The following is a 20,436-nucleotide window of genomic DNA, read 5'->3' as shown; positions in this document are numbered from 1 at the left end:
GATATTTAAAATAAGGAAAACTCTATCTCAGCTGTAGCACTGACCTCTGGCTCTGCTATTTCCTCTTTCCAGCACCATCCTCAGATTATTGACTCTCTTCAGCTTAGCAGAAGTACCTCCGTGGGTGGCCTATTTCTGATGAAGATCAACTACTTTTTGGCTTCAGTATAGAATATTCTCCTCTGTGTCTAATTCCCTAACAAGGTCAGCTAGTTCAGGGTGAATGAGTGAGTGTTGAAAGCCGAGGAAGATGGACTAGAAGAGACAGAGATGTTCTGCTGCCTCTGAGAGTTCTCCTTACACCGAGACAGGCCTGTCAGCACTGGCTTACACAGCGTGATTTCAGAGGCACAGAGTTGGTCTCTCTGGTCTACGGAAATACGTGTGATGCTCTGGAGAGAAACTGGGGAGAAACAGAAGAGCAGTGGGGGAATGTACAGGAAGGAGAGGCTGAAGACCACAAAGACAATCCCTGCTTTGAAAGAGTCGGGCTACTCAGACCTGCCTGAAATGGAAGGCAATTAGAGCCAGTTTCTTTGAAAGGCCAGCTTGGGCTTTGCCCATAGCATTAAATTCTTAGTGAATTTCCATCTCATTGACCCAGGGGGGCCTCAAACTATGAGATCAATACTTTGGTAACAAAGCTGGTGCCAGATAGTGCTGGATAGAAGGCTGGATTCCAACTGAAATGAAATGTAAGGAAGCTTTTTTGGTAACTCCTGGTCCTACTATTTTATTCTCTCTGCCATTAAGTGATACATGATGATCCCTCAGCAGCTCTGTGTGTTATTCAATCACCAGGGAACAGACCACACAGCATCTGAAGTTAGAAGTGTTTGCTTGTCCCAGTGTATCAGCTTGTTGCCAAAACGCTTCTGGTTAATAAGTCATGTTGAGAAGGTAAGCTTGTAAAGTCATGATATGGCTGCAAAATGCCATATTTTCTCCTTTGGGAGCCCCTAAGGGTTTTATCTGTTGTAAGGACACTGTTAATTCAGTGGGAGCCTGGCTGCCTTGGACTTCAGCATTCAATTCTCTGAGATGTTCCAGGAAGAGACAGAGAGATCAACTGGCAAAGTTTCTCTGAAAACTGATTTCAAAGTGTTCATGAGGCAATTCTAGATTGGTTCTTTTTATTAAATATGTGGTTTCCAACTCTATGTATTTAGCATAGTAGCAGTACTAGTGGGATTTATAATAAAATACTCTTGGGAATGTCATACAATTCATAGAAGAGACTCAGACTTTTTTTTTTTTTTTTAATATTGGGCCCCCGAATGCTAATAGCAGAGGACTACTGTTGCCTATCCAATTAGCCACAGGATTTAGTTAAGGTATATCTAAAAGGGTGCAAAGGGTGGGGTGGGGTGGAAGAACATTCCTTGAACACTTTCTTTGTACTCTGTGCTATTTTACGTATATGTATTATACTATATATGACCTCATTTAGTTCTCAACAACTTTAGGAATTATTATCTCTTTTACATAGATAAGAAAATTGTCTCAGAAACATAAAACTCTCCAAAGGTCACAGTTCCTAGAAGAAATAGAATTTATATGCAGGTAATGACTCAAAAACCCATGTTCTTTCCACTATAGCTTGTTTCTTTAAAAGTTTCTCTCTCAGGGAAAACACCACAGAATCTACTGCCTGGCTTAATATCTTCATCAGAATCTGGAACTAATTTTCTAACAAAGTGGCATGTAGTAGGCTGAGCAGCATGCCCACAAGCACAGTTGTGTTCAATAAGGCCGGCTGAAGAACACGCCAGAAGAGAAATAAAACCCCAGCGTGGTCAGAGAGGTTTAGTCTCTCTGATGAGTCACGGTCGGAGGCACAGTCAGATTTGGCCTCTCTCCTTTCTGAGCCAGAATAAGCTCTGCATTTGCCAGCTATGTTGTTGGTGTCTTCTTTGTTTCCCGGAAGGCAGGGATATATGAAAACACCAACTTTGTTAAAGGAATAATACTTTTAAAAAAGGCAGTGTGGAGTAGAAAGCACACCCCACTAGGATGCTAGAGATCTAGGTTCTACCCAAGAGAATGGGAAACAGTTTCACACCTAGTCTGGCTTGTTGAGCTGAGAAAGATTAAGTCAGGGTCAAGCTCATCAGGCAAGAGTGTTGGGCGTGCATGATTGCAGGGCAGGGGAAAGGCGGTACATACCACACACCTGCCATTCTTTTTCTAGTCCTTCCTCCTTTCTCCTACCTATTAACTTGATGACTTCTGGCACTGATTCAGCATCTTAAGGCCTTTGTAAAATGGGGACAATGGCAACTTCTTCATCTACAGGGAGAGCAGCTAGGCCAGCTGATCTCCTCAGGTCTGTTTCAGCTGTGAGGTTTAAGATTCCTTTTTCCAGCATAAACCTTAGCACTGGATGGGCTTTAATGGGGTTAGTCACTGGTGGCTTTAAAAATGGTATGACTTTTAAAAGGGCAACTGCAATTTTAAAATGTTTCTGGTTTAAGTCAAACAGATGAACAATATATCAATTCTTCATATCGGAAGAACACTGAGGAAGTCTATGAAATGGCTAAATTAATTATAGCCTGGGTTCACTAGCACAAAGAAAATTATTTAGGACTATATAGAAAGGTAGGAGGGTATTCTAAATATCTATGCAGATTTTGAGTCTTATGGAAATAACATTGTGAGAAAATAAATTAACCTCATTACAGCCTTGTCTTGAGAAGAAACAGAGATGATGTTTCCTTTGTGTGAAATGTTCAATGAAGAACACTTCTCACTGCTTTCAATACCCATGCTCCATGCAATCAATACAAAATAGGCTCAGAATTGCTTATTACAGGTCTATGGCTTACCTGGGATCACAGAGAAATTTGGTTTTCTCTCCTTCTTCTCTCCAGATAAGCCATTCTCGAAAAGAAGGATGTACAAACATACGAGTCATGTCTCTGCGCTTGATTAGGAACATGGAGAGGTTCTCCATTCTCTGCTGAAAATCCTCCCATTCTAGGGTGCCTTCAATGCTACCAGCATTGATGGCCTGGAAGATATGTTCATCAGTGAGTGGGTGCAGAGAGGCCACTGCCACATTCAGGAGAGGCATCACCCGGTCAAAGGAAGACTGGGTTGGGAACTTCATATTGCACTGGAGTAAATAAACCTCAGAGAGCGAAACAGGAACTACTTTGTAGCTAGAGCTCTTTAACACTAGATAGCCTTTCTCTATGAGGTCAAATGTGAGTTTCAGGTATAGATAGGACCCTTGACTGAGGGTCTTGAGGTGAGAACTGAGTTTGCCAAATGTAGTATTGTCCATTTTGCCATTAAGTGAAATGTTATTCTGGATCTCTGAGCTGCTGTGTATCCGGTGCAGGATGTAAGCCTGCAGATCCTGGTCTATGGCTTCATTCTCTTCTAGTCGATCCAAAAATATCCTATGGAAAGGCAGCAGCTTGGTAATTTCCTAAAACAGATGGAGAGAGAGAGAGAGACAGAAAGACCTTCAGTTTCCCCTAACTCTTGTGATACACTCTGAGGTCCACACATTTATTCTAAACTTCCAAGTGGCCGAAGATGGAAATATGATCAAGTATTAGTATGCATAGGTTAAAACAAATTTGTTGCACAGAGGGGACACAACTTTTCCTAACACTGAGACTTGAGATAATTTTTTATCGGTCTTCACAAAAGGTACTTTAGGAGTGATTTAATGGTCAATATTCTAAATTACACCTCTAACATAAATAGAAAGTGGAGTGCCATATAACTCTTTTGTTGTAATCTCCGTGTAAATCATGGCATAACATCAAGGTATAATTCAGTAAGAGAAATGCACGAGGACTTAAAGAACACCATATAAAAATGTGCCTTTCATAACCTTCCTAATAAGATGACTACATTTTAGTGAAGACTTTTTGGAGATGACTTAGCCTAAAGGAATACTTCTAATATGCTTGGTACCTTGGTGATCTGCTTGGAAATTATACTGGGGAAAGGTGATAGAGCTTTGTGGTTACTTATGCTCTGGATTCCATCTTATCTGCACACAGACTTTGGTCCTGCAAGTATCCTCTTTCTTCTGCATCAATTTCTTCTTCTTTACTGGATCACACAGACGAATGGCACCACAAACCCTCCCCCCAGCTACTATCCTAAATCTCTGTCCCCATTTCTAGCAAAACTTCACAGAAGAGTTTTCTCTACTTCCTATCTCTTGTTCCTCCTTCCCATTCTGTCCTCTCTTTGTTGCAATGAGATTCAACACCGCCTCATTTCACTGAAATGATTCTTGTCAAGGTTTTATGTAATTTTCACCTTGCCTGGCTGAGGCCTAACCTGTGTTTCCGGCTTAGTCCTCTCCCCTGAGCTCTCAACATATACGTTGGTCTACTCGACATTTACACTGGGATGTTGTACAGACAAACTTCACATGACTAAATCAGAACTAATGAATTTTGCCCCCTGCCACAAAACCTTCCCATGTCAATAAACCGCATTACCACCAACCCTACCACCAAATTATAGGCTTCTATGATCTTTCTCTTTTCCTCATACTGGCATTTACCCAATTGTGCACCCAAATCCCATGTTTTGCTTTTGAATCTTCTTTCTTGATCACCCCACATTCAGCCCATCATTAAGTCCCTTTGATTCTCCTTCATAGCATAGTCCAAATATGACCACTTCACAGGGTCCCTACCCTGTGATACTAGACTGATCACTCTAGTCTAAGCTCCAAATGTGACCACTTCACAGGGTCCCTACCATGATCACTCTAGTCTAAGCCTTTCGCCCATCCTGCTCCTATTCTTGATCCCCTACCTTTTATTATCTTTGTGGCCAGCAGCCAAAGAAATCTTTTAAAAAGGTAAATCAGATCCCATTATTTTGCCAGGCTCCTGGGAGAGGGCTTTCCCATGGTCCTATCTAAAATAACTATCATTCCCATTTATCTGTTTATCCTATTTTATTTGTCTTCAGAACACCAATACTACCTAAAATTTTAATATATATTTAATTTTTCACTTAGTTTCTGTTTGTGTTCCTCACTGGAATATAAGCTTTATGAGGGCAGGGATATAGTTTGTCTTGTTCACTGCTCTATCTTCAGCTCCTAGAAAGTGCCTGACACACTTGAAGTACTTAAGAAATGTCTGTGGAAATAATGAATTATCAAATATGAGGGTTTTTTTTTAAAGACCTGTGAATTATTTCACTGTCAGAGCTGAATGAAAATAAGAAAATTCTTGGTTGAAGTGAATGAAGTATCTGGGAAGTTATACAGGTCTTGATTTATGAGGACACTGAAATTTTGACTTTGTAGATTAATATGTATAGTAGTACTTTTCCTATCCTTGGCATAGCTGAAAAGTTGAAGTCATCTGCTCATCAAGTCATACTTAAAATGTCTTTTGAGACTGCACATGGCATTATGTAAAAAATACAAATGAGGATAACATCTCCTAAGCATACATCTAGTAAAACTAGTCAGAGATTGTGTTCCTGGAAGTTTCTTCTTTTCATCCTTGATCTTTAACAATCCAGTTACTGACCAGTAAGAGATTACATAATTTTTAGTTGTAAAGATGCATTTACATTGATTCATCCACATTCTTTAATTTAAATTACTTTGAGATTAACAACAAACATCTGCAAGGTGGTGGCCAGCATTATAAGTATAGTTTCTGATCAAAGAAGGCAGCAAAGCTAATTGGTCAACATGCAGGAATGCTACTAAGTCCCTGGGAGAGAGAAACTGTTTTCTGTACACTAGTAATTATTACAAGCGGGCTATATCGAAATAGTGGGATAGGTGTGTAATATTGTGAGACTTTGATGCTCAACAAACAAGGCAATGGTTAGGCAAAAAAAGGTTGAGAAACTGTTCCAAACCAAGTATGAATATGTAAGGAATAGGGGATACCAACTCAGCTACAACAAGAACAAGGTTTTATGTAATCTTGTGAGAGATGAGGTGAAGTCATTTATCCTTAGCCCATATGTCTTTGCAGGCTCAGTCCCACATTTCTAGTCCTTCTTCTAGGCCATTAAGTGATCAGTGACTGAGGGTGGAAGGTAAAAAAGATAAAAAAAAATCTTATCTCCCAGTTGTAGTACATTTAATCTAAAGCCTTAATGCTGCCAATATTTCTTAGAGGAAGGTATACACTGTCCTATTATAGAAAAGTTGTTTCAGTTGAAGCAGAGGGGGGAAGGAGAAATCCGACTCTAAATGGCAGACAGAACTGGGTTTTACATGGCATTACATGATAAAAAAAAAAAGTAAAACAAAACTCAAACAGCAAATTAGAGTGTTAGGGATATAATTTGCATTGCTGTGCTCAGGACAAAGTCTAGAAAAATGGACCTTCTTTTCATGTTATTTTGAGGGACACTTTATCAAAACCAGAGCAATGGAAATGGGAATCTGAACTAAGACAGTCATACACAGAGACTGGACTTAGATCATCTGATCTCTCACTCTCAAAATATACTCTTTGGGAATTATTCTTGCTAGTGCTCGAAGACATGGTAGAGGTTTAAAAAAACTCATCACTAAGGAACAAGGATCTAGAACTTTTTCTGTTTAAGCACTCTCCAAGAGAAATAATATATGGTCCCAAAGCAAACAAACACATACCTGTAAACTGGTCCTAACTGTTACAATTAGTTTGAGCCAAGAAGGAAATTTTCCAATCATTTTACTCAGAAATGAAACAATTGTGTCCCCATAATCCGGTTTGTGAAATTCTGCTTCATTTAATCCATCAATTAGGATGATGAAATCTTCATCTGGGATTTTTCTCTCTGAGACAGAAAGAAACAGATTACTTAATAATTACCAAGTGGATAACTGAGTTCTTTTTGGGTCCTTGATCACGTATCTGTTTGGGGAAAAAAAAATTAGATAAGATCTCTTATGTGTTTACTAAATGCTCAGGGTACATAATTTATTATAAAGACAAAGAATAATTCATCTAGTGAATTCATTTTGTTTTTACCAGGGGTGAAAGTTTTGTTACACATGTAGTATATGAAGTGTATGTATCATCATCATCTCCCCCATGTTATCATGTGTGAGACAGCCTGACCATGACATTTGTGAAAATTTGCACATGGAAATTCATTTTTCTCCCATACTTGAAAATGCTGAAAAGAATGTGTTGGTTTTTTCTATCTGATAGCATTTAAGAAAACAGAGTCACATGTTCCTTTGGGAACCACCCCCCCGGCGCCCCCACCAAAAAGGTTTAATGTGAAGTCCAAAACAGTATATATGACTTGATGTGAATGTGTAGTGGGAGAGAAGGGTGTGGAACAGAGAAAAGGAATCCCAGCCAATAGAGAGAGGTCACTAGGCAGGTTGGATCCCAAGATCTTACAGAACTAGCAGCTTCTTAGACTATACCTAATGCAGCTTCAATGGGACCAGACACTTGTGTGATCTTCCCAGGAGGAAGAAGTCAATGGGCAAGACAAATGCCTGCCACTTTTGTGTTTAGTTCCCTCCTGAACTCTATAATAATCTCCTAACTTGACAAAATCCGTTTATCTTTAGGGCGAAGCTGTAGAAAAAGGCTTGGTGGGTTTTCAGGCTTCCACTCTCGTTAAATGCTTAGTGATTCTTGAACCACAGTGAACAAATTAGAGATTAAAAAACCCTCAGGTTGAATGCACACTTTAGTACAAATGAATTTCAAGTAAGAAGTAAAAGTCACTACATTTGACCCTTGAACAATATGGCTTTGAATCGCATGGGTCCACTTACATGTAGATTTTTTTAGAGAAATACAGTACAGTACTGTAAATGTATTTTCTCTTATGATTTTCTGAATAACTTTTTTCTCTAGCTTACTTTATTGTAAGAATACATTACATAATACATACACCATAGAGAATATGTGTTAATTGACTATGTTATTGGTAAGGCTTCAGGTAAACAATAGGCTATTAAAAGTAAGTTTTTGGGGAGTCACAAGTTGTATGCAGATTTTTGTCTCTGTAGGTGTCAGTGCCCCTAACCTCTGGGTTGTTTAAGAATCCAGTGTGGTTAGTAGGACTTGACAGGTTCTTAAGGGAGGAAAGCAGGGGGAAGAAAAAAGTTACTGAATACCTGAAATGGAACACAGGTTACATCTGAGGAGGAAAAGAGTAAGTTGGAGACAAAAGGAAAAGTCTGTGGATTTCTGTACAAGATTGGCTCTTTTGAAAGAGTCAAGACCAATCAAAAATACATATTTTGGTTTTCTATTTGAAAATATGCAGATTTTTTTCATGATTAATAAAACTTACTATTTTCCCCCCAAAGTACAAGCTTTATATTTATAGCAACTTAATTTCAATATTGTAAGGACTATAAGTCAGTTCTCAAATTATGAAGAGTTTTAACTAGTACTTTCAGTTGGTGACTTTCTGAAATGAACTATGGATTCCAGCTCTATTAACAATGATCATTAATGAAATGACATCCTTGATGATATAGTACTAAGGAAAAAACATTATTCCTAAGAATAGGGAAGTCCAAAGAATTAGGGAAGAGAAAAAAGTTGTTTGGAACTAATGGACTGACCCACAAAGGTGGGGGCACCATCACCTTGCCCCACCAAGTGGTATGCTGAAGCCATCCTGTACTGGTCCAGGAGAACCCACTGCAGTATTTTTAAGAGCTAGTTGTTAAGCAGCCTGGTAGCCTGAAATTGGCCGAGGTGAGAATATTTATTTACACAGTGGAAACAAGCAAATACCACAAGCTCTCCTTCTCCAGCTGGCTGTTAAAATTTTATCAACACACCACTGCCTCCCCAACTTCAATTATACCTCCCTTAACTTCACCCAGACTCCTTCATCAAAAAGCCAGGATCTTCCAATGGAGAAAAAGTCTGGTGATAATGCATCTGCTGGGATTTTCTTTGGGAAAAACATTTCAAACACATTCTTAAGCATAAAGATCAAGAACATGCTCTAAATTATCTAGACATTTTAATGAATGAAATAATTCAATTGCTGATAAAATAAAATTTTCATTTGCATAAATTCCCAGAGTATATTATTCTTGCCAAGAGTAAAGTAGACAATATATCATTTCTTTTTTTTAAAAAAAGGAAATATGTCCCACTTAAGATAATTATATTGTTCTCAATCTTGGCTATTTTTTCCTTTTTTTGGAGATTTGCTTCCTTGAAGAAGTTACTTAGAAGTCACCTATTAATACAGGTGATATGAAGGAAGTATCAAAAATATTTCATCTGTTGTTGGCGGGGATGCGGAGAAAGGGGAACCCTCCTACACTGCTGGTGGGAATGCAAGCTGGTGCAGCCACTCTGGAAAACGGTATGGAGGTTCCTCAAAAAGTTGAAAATAGAGCTACCATACGATCCAGCAATTGCACTACTAGGTATTTACCCCAAAGATACAAATGTAGGGATCTGAAGGGGTACATGCACCCCGATGTTTATAGCAGCAATGTCCACAATAGCCAAACTGTGGAAAGAGCCAAGATGTCCATTGACAGATGAATGGATAAAGAAGACACACACACACACACACACACACACACACACACGCAGGAATATTATGCAGCCATCAAAAGGAATGAAATCTTGCCATTTGCAACGACGTGGATAGAACTGGAGGGTATTATGCTGAGCAAAATAAGTCAATCAGAGAGAGACATGTATCATACGACCTCACTGATATGAGGAATTCTTAACCTCAGGAAACAAACTGAGGGTTGCTGGAGTGGTGGGGGGTGGGAGGGATGGGGTGGCTGGGGGACAGACATTGGGGAGGGTATGTGCTATGGTGAGCACTGTGAATTGTGCAAGACTGTTGAATCACAGATCTGTACCTCTGAAACAAATAATACATTATATGTTAAAAAAAAAAAAAAGAAGATAGCAGGAGGGGAAGAATGAAGGGGGGAGGAAATCAGAGGGGGAGATGAACCATGAGAGACAATGGACTCTGAAAAACAAACTGAGGGTTCTAGAGGGGAGGGGGGGTGGGAGGGATGGGTTGGCCAGGTGGTGGGTATTAAGGAGGGTACGTTCTGCATGGAGCACTGGGTGTTATACGCAAACAATGAATCATGGAACACTACATGAAAAACTAATGATGTGATGTATGGTGATTAACATAATAATAAAAAATTTCATCTCTTAAGAAATAAGGACATCATGTTTATCTAAGGTTACCTTTTTTAGGATTCAGAAGAATAAATGTAAAGGATTTCCAAATGGTATTAATATTGTAAAACGAGAGTATTCCTAAAAAATTTCCTTTTCCTTTGCTAAATGGCAAGATATCTCAGTTATAAATTTAAGAGATGAGGCCTTAATGATCTTTAGATTTCACCTCTCAAATGCAACTAGCCTTACAAGAATGCTTCTGCATGTTCATTTCCAAACTTCTGCAGGTTAAATACCTACTCTATCATCAGTAGCTTTAAAAGATTTTACAGACAAATGAAAATTTAAAAAAAAATTGGGGACCAACAAAGGACTGCTACTTCTTCTTCTTCTTTTTTTTAAAGTAGGCTTTACACCCAACGTGGGGCTTGAACTCACAACCCCAAGGATCATGAGTCACATGCTCTACTGCCAGGCACCCTGCCATGTAAGAACATTTAAAGCGCAACTACCATCTACTACCACCATTAGTTCATAGAATAAAAATATTTTAATATTAAAAAAAATAGGAAAGACAAATTCTAGGCTGTTTCTCTTTTCTTATTTTGTAATGGGACTAATGAAAACTTCAGATGGACTGGTGCTTAGGAGCCATTGTTCTAGCTGACAAGTCCCTGGAAAAGTTTCTAAACCCTTTAACCTTTGTTTTTATTCCCTTGTAAAACTGTATTCCCCAGGGATTCCCTACTGCCCTCGCTTATATGTACACTTAAATGCTGGAACTGACTTGCTTAGCAGCCCCATTATGACACTCTGCCCCTGAGAGAAATAAGAATTACAGAGACTAAAAGAGAAGAGATGGTAGCTAGTACCATAGTCAGAACTAAATCCTACTGCATGGGATTTTATTACTAGTATACTGTATAAGAATTATCAAAAGTGGAAAAAAAAAGAATTATCAAAAGTGAAAGTAAGGCTCATAACAGACATTTTTGTTCAGAAAAGCTGTACATGTGAATTATCTTCCTTTTAGTTGTGGTAATAAATTAGTATCTCCTTTCATTGCATATTGGTGGCTGAAGCAAAAGCTCACCAGGAAACTTCAAAACTTTTTCATTTGTTTTGTATGTATGTGTTTTATTATTTAAAAAAAAATTTTTTTTTTCGAGAGAGAGCATGCACCTGCATGTGCGGAGTAGGGCAGAGGGAGAGGGAAAGAAGAGAGAGAGAATCTTAAGATGGCTCCACGCCCAGTGCAGAGCCTGATGTGGGGCTCAATTTCATGACCCTGAGATCATGACCTGAGCCAAAATCAGGAGTGGGATGCTGAAACAACTGTGCCACCCAGGCACCCCTGTGTATGTTTTAGCCACCACACTTGTAGAACCTTAAAGTATTTTGAAAATATTTTCATTTTTTTTTTTAAAGATTCCATTTATTTAATTGACAGAGCGAGAGATACACACACAGCGAGAGCAGGAACACAAGCAGTGGGAGCGGGAGAGGGGGAAGCAGGCCTCCCGCAGAGCAGGGAGCCCGATGTGGGGCTCGATCCCAGAACCCCGGGATCATGACCTGAGCCAAAGGCAGTCGCTTAACCAACTGAGCCACCCAGGTGCCCCTTGACTTTCATTTTTAAAAAAAAGATTTTATTTATTTGAGTGAGCAAGCAAGAGAGAGAGAGAAAAAGAGAGAAAGGGCACGAGCAGGGGGAGAGGGAGAAGCAGGCTCCCCTCTGAGCAGGGAATCCAATGCGGGCTCAATCCCAGGACCCTGGGATCACGACCTGAGTCAAAGGCAGACACTTAACTGAGCCACCCAGGCACTTTCATTTTTTTTAAAAGAAAAATGTATAATTTGCAATCTAGCACTTTCATTTTTTAAAAGAAAAATGTACAATTTGCAATCTAGCTTCTGAATCTAAACTGAAAATGTTTTCCACTGAACTTTCCTGGAAAGAAAGCTTCATCGACCTTTAAAAATTCTCTATCTTAAAAATTATTGCAATAAAATTTACTTACAGTTAATTGTGAAGATCTTAACGGTACACTTTGATCAGTTTCGACAAATATGTATATATACTCATGTAACTAACATCCCAATCAAACTATAAAACATTTCCATCATTCCAGAACTTTCCCTTAGATTCCCTCCCAATCATCAATAGGCAATCACTCTTCTATCACCACAGACTATATACATTTGCTTTTTTTGCTTAACATAATTTTGAGATTCATCTACTTTGTTGAGCATATTATTAGTTTATTTCCTTTTAATATTATGAAGTATTCCATTGAGTGAATATACTACAATTTGTTTATCCATTCTTCTGTTGATGGACATTTGGGTTGTATCCAGTTTTTAACTACCGTGAATAAAGCTGCTATGAACATTCTCGTATAAGTCTTTTTTGTAGACATATGTTTTCATTTCTTTTGGGTAAATACATAGGCATAGAATTTCTTGGTCATAAAGGAGATTTATATTTAACTTTATAAGGAACTGCCAAATAGTTTTCCAAAGTAGTTGTACCATTTTATACTCCCACAGCAATGTGAGAGAGTTCCAGTTGCTTATCACTGTCACTGACATTTGATGTTTGACCTAAAAAATTTTAACTATTCTAGTGGGAGTAAATTGGTGTCTCATTTTGATTTTAATTTGCATTTTCCTGATGACTAATAATGTTAAACACTTTTTCATGTGCTTGTAGGCACATTTGTGTATCTTCTTTTGTGAAGTGTCTTAATCTTCTCTTCATTAGGATTATGTTGAATCTACAGACCAGTTTGGGGAAAAATTCTAATCTACAAACATGGTATATTTTTTCCATTTACTAAGTTCTTTAATTTCACTCTGCAATGTTTTGTAGCTTTCACTGTGGAGGTCTTATACATCTTTTGTTAAATTTTTTTCTTAAGTATTTTGATGCTACATAAAATATTGTTTGTTCCAGTTATCTACTGCTGCATCAGACAGGTAGGGGTTACTTAAATGGCTGTGCTGAAATCATCTGGAACAAAAACTCCCATATCAGGGCAGTCAACTGGAACACTTACGTTGTTTTGTACTTCTTTACTTTTTACGTGACAATGCAATCCTCCAAAAGCAAGTGTTTCAGTGAACAAGATGGAAACTGCATGCATTTATGACCTAGCCTCAAGATGTCACATAGCATCACTGTATAGTATTCTACTGGTTGAAGCAGTCACAAGCCTACTAAGATTCAAGAGGAGAAGACATAGACCCCCAACTCTGGGTAGGAGGAATGTCAAAGAATTTACAGCCATCTTTTCAAACTGCCACACTATGGGGGCACCTGGCTGGCTCAGTTGGAGGAGTGTGCAACTCTTGATCTCAGGGTTGTGAGTTCGAGCCGCACGTTGGGTATAGAGATTACTTAAATAAATAAAAAAACTTAAAAAAAAAAAACCTGCCACACTACTTTTTAAGTTTCAGTTTTCAATTGTTTTCTGCCACTATAAAAATACAATAGATATATGCATTTTGGTCTTACAGCCTGGAGTTCTATATTTATTATTAGTTCTAGTAGGCTTATTATTTCTTTTATAGATTCCTGAGAGTGTTTTAGGTACATAATCTACAAATAAAGACAGTTTTATTTCTTCCTTTTCAATCTTTACTATTTGCTTGTTTGCTTTCTTCTTGTGCTAGCTGGAACTACCAGTGGAATGCTGAATATTTAATATAAGTGTGTGAGTGAGGGAACATTCTTGTCTTATTCCTGATATTAGGGGGAAAATATTTAACATTTCATTATTAGCTGTGTGTTTTTTGGAGTTTTCCTTTATTAGACTAGGTTTTCTTCTATTCTTAGTTTGCAGAAAGTTTTTATTGTTAACTGTAATATTTGGTCAAATGCTTTAATGCCTTTATTGAGAAGATTATGTATGCAAAATTTTACATAAATATATATTTATATAAAGACATATAGATTTTCTCATTTATTCTGTTAATATGATGAATTACCCCGATAAACTTTCAAATGCCCTTCAACAGATGAATGGATGAAGAAGATGTGGTCCGAATATACACTGGAATATTTACTCAGCCATCAAAAAGGATGAATACCCAACTTTTATATCAACATGGATGGGATTGGAGGAGATTATGCTAAGTGAAATAAGTCAAGCAGAGAAAGTCAATTATCATATGGTTTCACTTATTTGTGGAACATAAGGAACAGCATGGAGGACACTAGGAGAAGGAAGGGAAAAATGAGGGGGGGGAATCGGAGGGAGAGACGAACCATGAGAGACTATGGACTCCGAGAAACAAACTGAGGGATTTAGAGGGGAGAGGGGTGAGGGGATGGGTTAGCCTGGTGATGGGTATTAAGGAGGGCACGCACTGTGTGGAGCACTGGGTGTTATATGAAAACAATGAATCATGGAACACTGCATCAAAAACTAATGATGTATTTTATGGTGACTAATATAACATAACATAATAAAATAAAATAAAATTAAAAGAATAAACTAACATTGCATTCCTGATCGAGTAGGACTAACTGATTTGCTCTAAGTTTTTTCAGGATTTTGCTATTATGGTCATGAGGAATACTGATCTGTAATTTTCTTTTCTTACGAGATCCTTACCATATTTGGTTTTCAATGTAATACTAGTCTAATAAAACAAGTTGAGAAATGTTCCCTTCTCCAGTTTTCTGAAGACATATGTGTATGATATTATTTCTTCATCTTTTTAATTTTATTGTTTTTGCAGAAATATTATTTCTTCTTTAAATGTTGAAAACAATTCATCAGTGAAACCATCTCAGCCTAGAGTTTTTTGGTTGAAGATTTTTTTCCCTTTTAAATTACAAATTAAATTAAATAGATAAGGGCTATTCAGATTTTCTATTTGTCCTTGAGTCACTTTCGGTAAGCTGTATTTTTTGGAGAATTTGTCCAGTTTATGTTGTTGAATTTATGTTATAAAGATGCCTGTAATAATCCCTTATTCTCCTTTTAACGTCTATAGGAACTATAGTGCCATCTCCCTTTTATATCTGATGTTGAGTTTTTTTCTCATTTCCTTGATCAGTCTTGCAAAGGGTTTATTCATTTTAAATATTAATTTTTTTTCTATTTATTGATGTCTGTTCTTGATTTTACTCTTCTTTCTGCTTACTTTGGGTTTATTTTCCTCATTTTTTTTCTAGTTTATTAAGTCAGAAACTTAGACATTGATTTTACACTATTCATTTTGAGATACTTTATCATTTCTTCTGTGATTTCTTCTTTGTCTCATTGGTTATTTAGAAGTATGTTGTTAAATTTCTAAATATTTGGGGATTTTATTTGTATCGATTTCTCATTTAGTTCCATTATCTCAGATGACATTTTCTATAAGATTTTAATATTTTGAAACCTTCAGACTTGGTTTTATGGCCCAGAGTATGGTCCTTGTGTACTTGAGAAGAATATATATTCTGCAGTTATTGGGTAGTAGTCTATAAATTGTGAGTGGATCAAGTTGGCTGACAGTGTTGTTGAAATCTACACACTTGGTTTTTATCTGCTTGTTCTAATACTTATTGAGAGGTGTTAAAATCTCCAGCTATGATTATCTGCCTATTTATCTCTTTAGTTCTATAAGTTTTTGACTCATGTATTTTTTTCACTTAAAAAACTTTATTTTGAAATTTTTCATTCTTTTTAAAAAATATGTAGTAGTAAAGTACGGTTGATATACAATGTTGTATTTGTTTCAGGTGTACAACATAGTGATTTGACAATGATTCATGTAATTTGAGCCTCTGTTACTAGGTATATACACATTTAGGATTATTTTATCTTCCCAGAAATTTGTCTCCTTTTACGTTTATCAAATGGCCCTCTGGTAACATTTCTCATCTTGAGGTCTGCTCTGCCTCACATTAATATACCCACTCCAGCTTTCTTATGCTGCATGGTGACATGGTACATATTTTTCTTTTTTTTTTTTATGGTATATATTTTTCTATCCCTTCACTTTCAATCTGTGTCTTTGTATTCAGATAACCCTCTTGTAGATAGCATACTGTTGGGTCTCATTTTTTATTTGATGTGGTAGTTTCTGCTTTTAAAAGAAATGCTCAGTCCGTTTAAAATAATGTAATTATTGATATGACTGACTTTAAGTATAGCATTTTGCTTTTTAAAAAAATTTAATTTGATTTTGTGTTTTTGGTTCAGTTCTACAGCATAATGATTCGATATTTGTATACACTGTGAAATGAAAACCACATGTCTAGTTAACATCTATCACCTTACAAAATTATAAACTTTCTTTTCTTGTGATGAGAACTTTTAAGACTTACTCTCTTAGCAAGTTTCAAATATGCAATACAGTATTATTAACTATAGTCACCATGCTGTATATTTCCATGACTTACGAATTTTATAACTGGAAGTTTTTATCTTTTCACCCCTTTCTTCCATTTCTCCCATACCCCACCTCCCACCTCTTGCAACCATCAACGTGTTCTCTGTATCTATGAGATTGGTTGTTTTGTTTTGTTTTTAGATTTTTTATATCCCACATATAAGTGAGATCATACAGTATTTTTCTTTCTCTGCTTAACTTACTGTTTCTTTTTTTAGCAGCTGAACACAACACCCATTTTATTTTCTTATATTGCTTTTTTTTAACTTTAATTAAAATTTTTTTTAAATTTGAGTATAGCTGACACACAATGTTACATTGGTTTCAGGCTTACGACACAGTTCAACCTCTCTATACATTACATATGCTCACCACCAGTGTGGCTACCGTCTGTCACCGTGTAACACTTTCATATCACTGACTACAGTCTCTAAGCTGTGCCTTTTATTCCCACTTGTTCCATTTAAAAAAAAAAATACTGTTTTTCTTTCCTGCCTTCTTACTGGTTGATAAAATAATTTTTTAGTATTTCATTTATTTTTTAAATTGTGTTTTCAGCTATTGCTCATCATGGGAATTTTGTTTTAAAGTAAGAACGTGGGAATAGGTGGAATAATTAAATTCACTTAGAATAATATTTACCAGTAAGGATATCTAAAGCTGCTTATGGAGACCTACATGAGCAGCAGGTGTATCTAAAGCAAAACTGAAACACATGAGTCATGGCTGACAATCTAGAGCTGAATCTGCAAGCATTTGGATATTCGCCTTGAATGAGTCGTAAGATGTAAATCCTTGTATCACTGTCCTTCCTTCAAGGCACCCAGTATGTGAGCAGTTTCAATGTTCGCTTACTTGTTCAAACTTTATTTCCTGAAATGCCTCCTGTGTTCAAGGTGGGGTAACCAATATGAAGGATAGAAGATGAATGAGAAAACGTTCCTAACTTCAGTAGCATACAATTTAGTCAAAAGGATAGGACAGGTACAGAAATAACTAATTCTTATAAAGCACAAAGTATAGTATCTGTAGTATCTGACATAGAGTTCAATAAATGTTAGTAATAAAATTTTAAATCTTATGCATTTAATAATGTGTTAAATACTCTAAATTAAAAATTGTAAAAAAAAAAACAACCTAATATCAATTTGGAAGAATACTGTATCTTACTAGAGGGTGGCAGGGGGATCAGCAGGCTTTTATGAATGAGGTGGCATTTAAGCTGGTTATTGAAAGATGGGTAGAATTCTGATAGAGATGTAAGCAGAAGGCATAACAAGAAATGGAACAGTGAGCAAATGTATGGAGGCAGGAACACGTAAGTGAGTGTTTAAGAACTAGTGAGTATTTTACATGTAAACACAGGGTTCATATAGGTAAAAGTATATAGGGAGGCTGGAAAGTGGGTTGGACCCATGCCATCAAGTACCTTATACGCTAGACTAAGAAGCTGGAAGTTAATTCAGTAGCAATAGGGAGTCAGGTTTCTGAACAGGGAAATTAAGTGATGAAAGTGATACTTGATGAAGCTTTATTTGAAAGCAGTACATAAAGTCTACAAGACTGCACAGGTTGGGACAGAGTTTCCCTACTAGGTATGTCAAGAATGGGTTAGAGGTGTGCTTAAAAATGAAGCTCTTTAGCCCTCAGGGCTCTGGGGGCTTGGCACGGCTGTAACCTCAAGGCCAGTTATATCTAGCTATAAGGAGTTGCGATTTTTTAGCTCAGTATGCTATACAAGTTTTTATAATTTTCTAAGTGTCCTATGATATAAAAGAAGCATTAAACCAAAAACCCAGAGAAGACCAGGAAGGGTAGTAATATAGACATGATGCCATGAGCAACTGAATGGTCTTTGGGGTAACAATGGCAGGAATGAATCTGAGACTGATGGATGTGAGAAAACATCACGAAGGCAGAATTAGCAGGATGTAGACTGATCGTACAGAAAATATGCTTTAAAATATCTGTGGAGAAATTCCAAGGTTTAAAAAAGTCCAGGGTACAGAGAAGCTAATCGGTAGTAGAGGTACACAGAGGTCATCAGAATTGAGAAGAGAAACTCTGATATCCAAGTAACTAGTATGGAGGTTGAAATAACTGAAGACGGTGGCCGAGAGAAAGGAAATTATGGTCACTTTTTCTTACTGAGTACCTCGAAAACCTTCAAGAAAGATGTAAAAGTCTCTCAGGAATAAACACAATTGCTCAGGAACCTCTTGCTCACTCAAGTCCTTTTCTCTGGCTTCCAGCACTGACAAACACTGTTAAGGGGATGGGGTAGACATGGGTGAAGGAGGAGATGCTCGCGCGTAGGCCACAGCTGACACTAGAATTGTAGAGGAAAGAGGGAGGAAGGGTGTGAGCACGAGAGGGAGATGGATTCCATTTTATTTTTTCCCCCATTTCCTAAAAATATCTTAAATACCTTTTAAATAGTTTTTAGTGGAAAGCTGAGGTTTAAGACATACAGAGTTGTGCAGCCATGGATACCATTTTATTTTACCTGACTGTGGAGTAAAACAAAACAAAACAAAACAAAACCCAAACATAATGATGAGGAGGTTTCTAACCAAACTCCACAACATGGAGTTGGAGCCATGGTTTTACTGATTTTTTTGAATTCTACAGAAAAGACTAGAAGCTCTACTACCTTTAGTACAGGAAAAATGTATTCTATTTGGAAGTGAGAACGAGAATTTTTAGAGAGAAAGAAGGAAAGAAGTAGCAGTTCCTGTAGGAATTTTCATTTTTCTCAAGTAAAATCTTTTCTCTGTTAACCGTATCCTGCGGGACATCAGCTATGGCACGTTTGGTTTTGGCAATGTGATAAAAATCATTTCTATGGCACACTCTAGGTGAACTTGGACTCCAAAGCTTCCACCTTTTGCCTTCTGTGCACCCCATCTGTACCTTTGTGGAGATTCTCCAGGGGCTCCAGGACTCCCCTCCGGAAGGAGGCCATGGGGTCTTGAACACAGGACCGAAGGCTCAGCATGCTCTGTAAGTGAGGCTCCCGAAGAAGCTGCTCCCGATAGGCCGTCAGCTGAGGTGAGCGGCAGAGCAGGGCAGCAACATTGTGGACAAATTCTGGGACCAGGCAGGTGTAGGCATTATCTGCTTGGCAATAGTGATAGGCAACCACCTACAACAGAAAGATGAGAATGCAAACAGGTTTACCAGGAGCAAGAGCAATAGCCATGGTTACTATATGATCATTCTCTAACATTGTCTTCCATCTCCCCATTCCTCAACTTCTTCAAGTAAAAACAAAAGCTGCTATCTCAGAAACTGCCTGCTTTATCTAAGATCAGAAATTTGATACAATATTTCTATTGTATACACATATTAAAATTTATAAATGCAAATTGAGTTTTGGATTATAACATTCCTTTGTAGAATTTGGGTTTTAGATTATAAGAAATAGGAAACAAGTCTGAGAATAAAGATTTACATTTATCTCTCTAATATTTATTCAGCATGAAATAGTACAGGAAAAAGTCCAATCTTGTAATAAAGCATTAGGAATAAAATGATCCCAGAAAGACCTTGTTAATCTCAATAAACACATATACTTATTAACTCCTTACTTTTAAAAATTAATGTTGTTGTAAATAGCTTTATAAAAAATAATTCAGATTTAAGAATTATCATTAGTATTTTCTAGCACCCAGACACAATCAGAATTAGATGACAGGAAAAAGGAAATGACTGAGATTTTTGTTAGCTGCAGGTCTTAAATTCAAAGAACTTGGAAAATGTGTGAGTCTTAATATCATCCATCCATCTGGGCTGTCTGGGGGGAACCTGGTTTTAACCTCTGGGTTGTTTGTTTGTTTGTTTGTTTGAATGTGCACAGAGCTCACGCCATACCTTCTGGTTGTTCTCTTTGCCTCAAGGGTAAGTGCATAGGGTGATTTTAATCTACAGCACTCTGCTGGCTCAG

General features: G+C 37.3%; 1 protein-coding gene across 14 annotated transcripts in view; it reads right to left on the bottom strand.

The window, feature by feature from the left end:
• Window positions 1-20,436, bottom strand: part of TANC2 (tetratricopeptide repeat, ankyrin repeat and coiled-coil containing 2) — a 353,239-nt gene that overhangs the window by 56,513 nt on the left and 276,290 nt on the right. For all 14 annotated transcript variants that reach the window (XM_027624902.2, XM_027624912.2, XM_027624910.2 and 11 more), the window contains 3 exons: window positions 19,404-19,635; window positions 6,614-6,780; window positions 2,829-3,436 (listed from right to left, as the gene is read on the bottom strand). In XM_027624902.2, coding sequence (XP_027480703.1) covers window positions 2,829-3,436; window positions 6,614-6,780; window positions 19,404-19,635 — 1,007 coding nt within the window. The remainder of the gene's footprint in view (window positions 1-2,828; window positions 3,437-6,613; window positions 6,781-19,403; window positions 19,636-20,436) is intronic.

This window comes from Zalophus californianus, chromosome 16 (genome assembly GCF_009762305.2).
Source record: "Zalophus californianus isolate mZalCal1 chromosome 16, mZalCal1.pri.v2, whole genome shotgun sequence".
NCBI lineage: Eukaryota > Metazoa > Chordata > Mammalia > Carnivora > Otariidae > Zalophus > Zalophus californianus.
The sequence above is the reverse complement of the archived record's forward strand: the minus strand, read 5'-3'. Positions and strand labels throughout refer to the sequence as shown.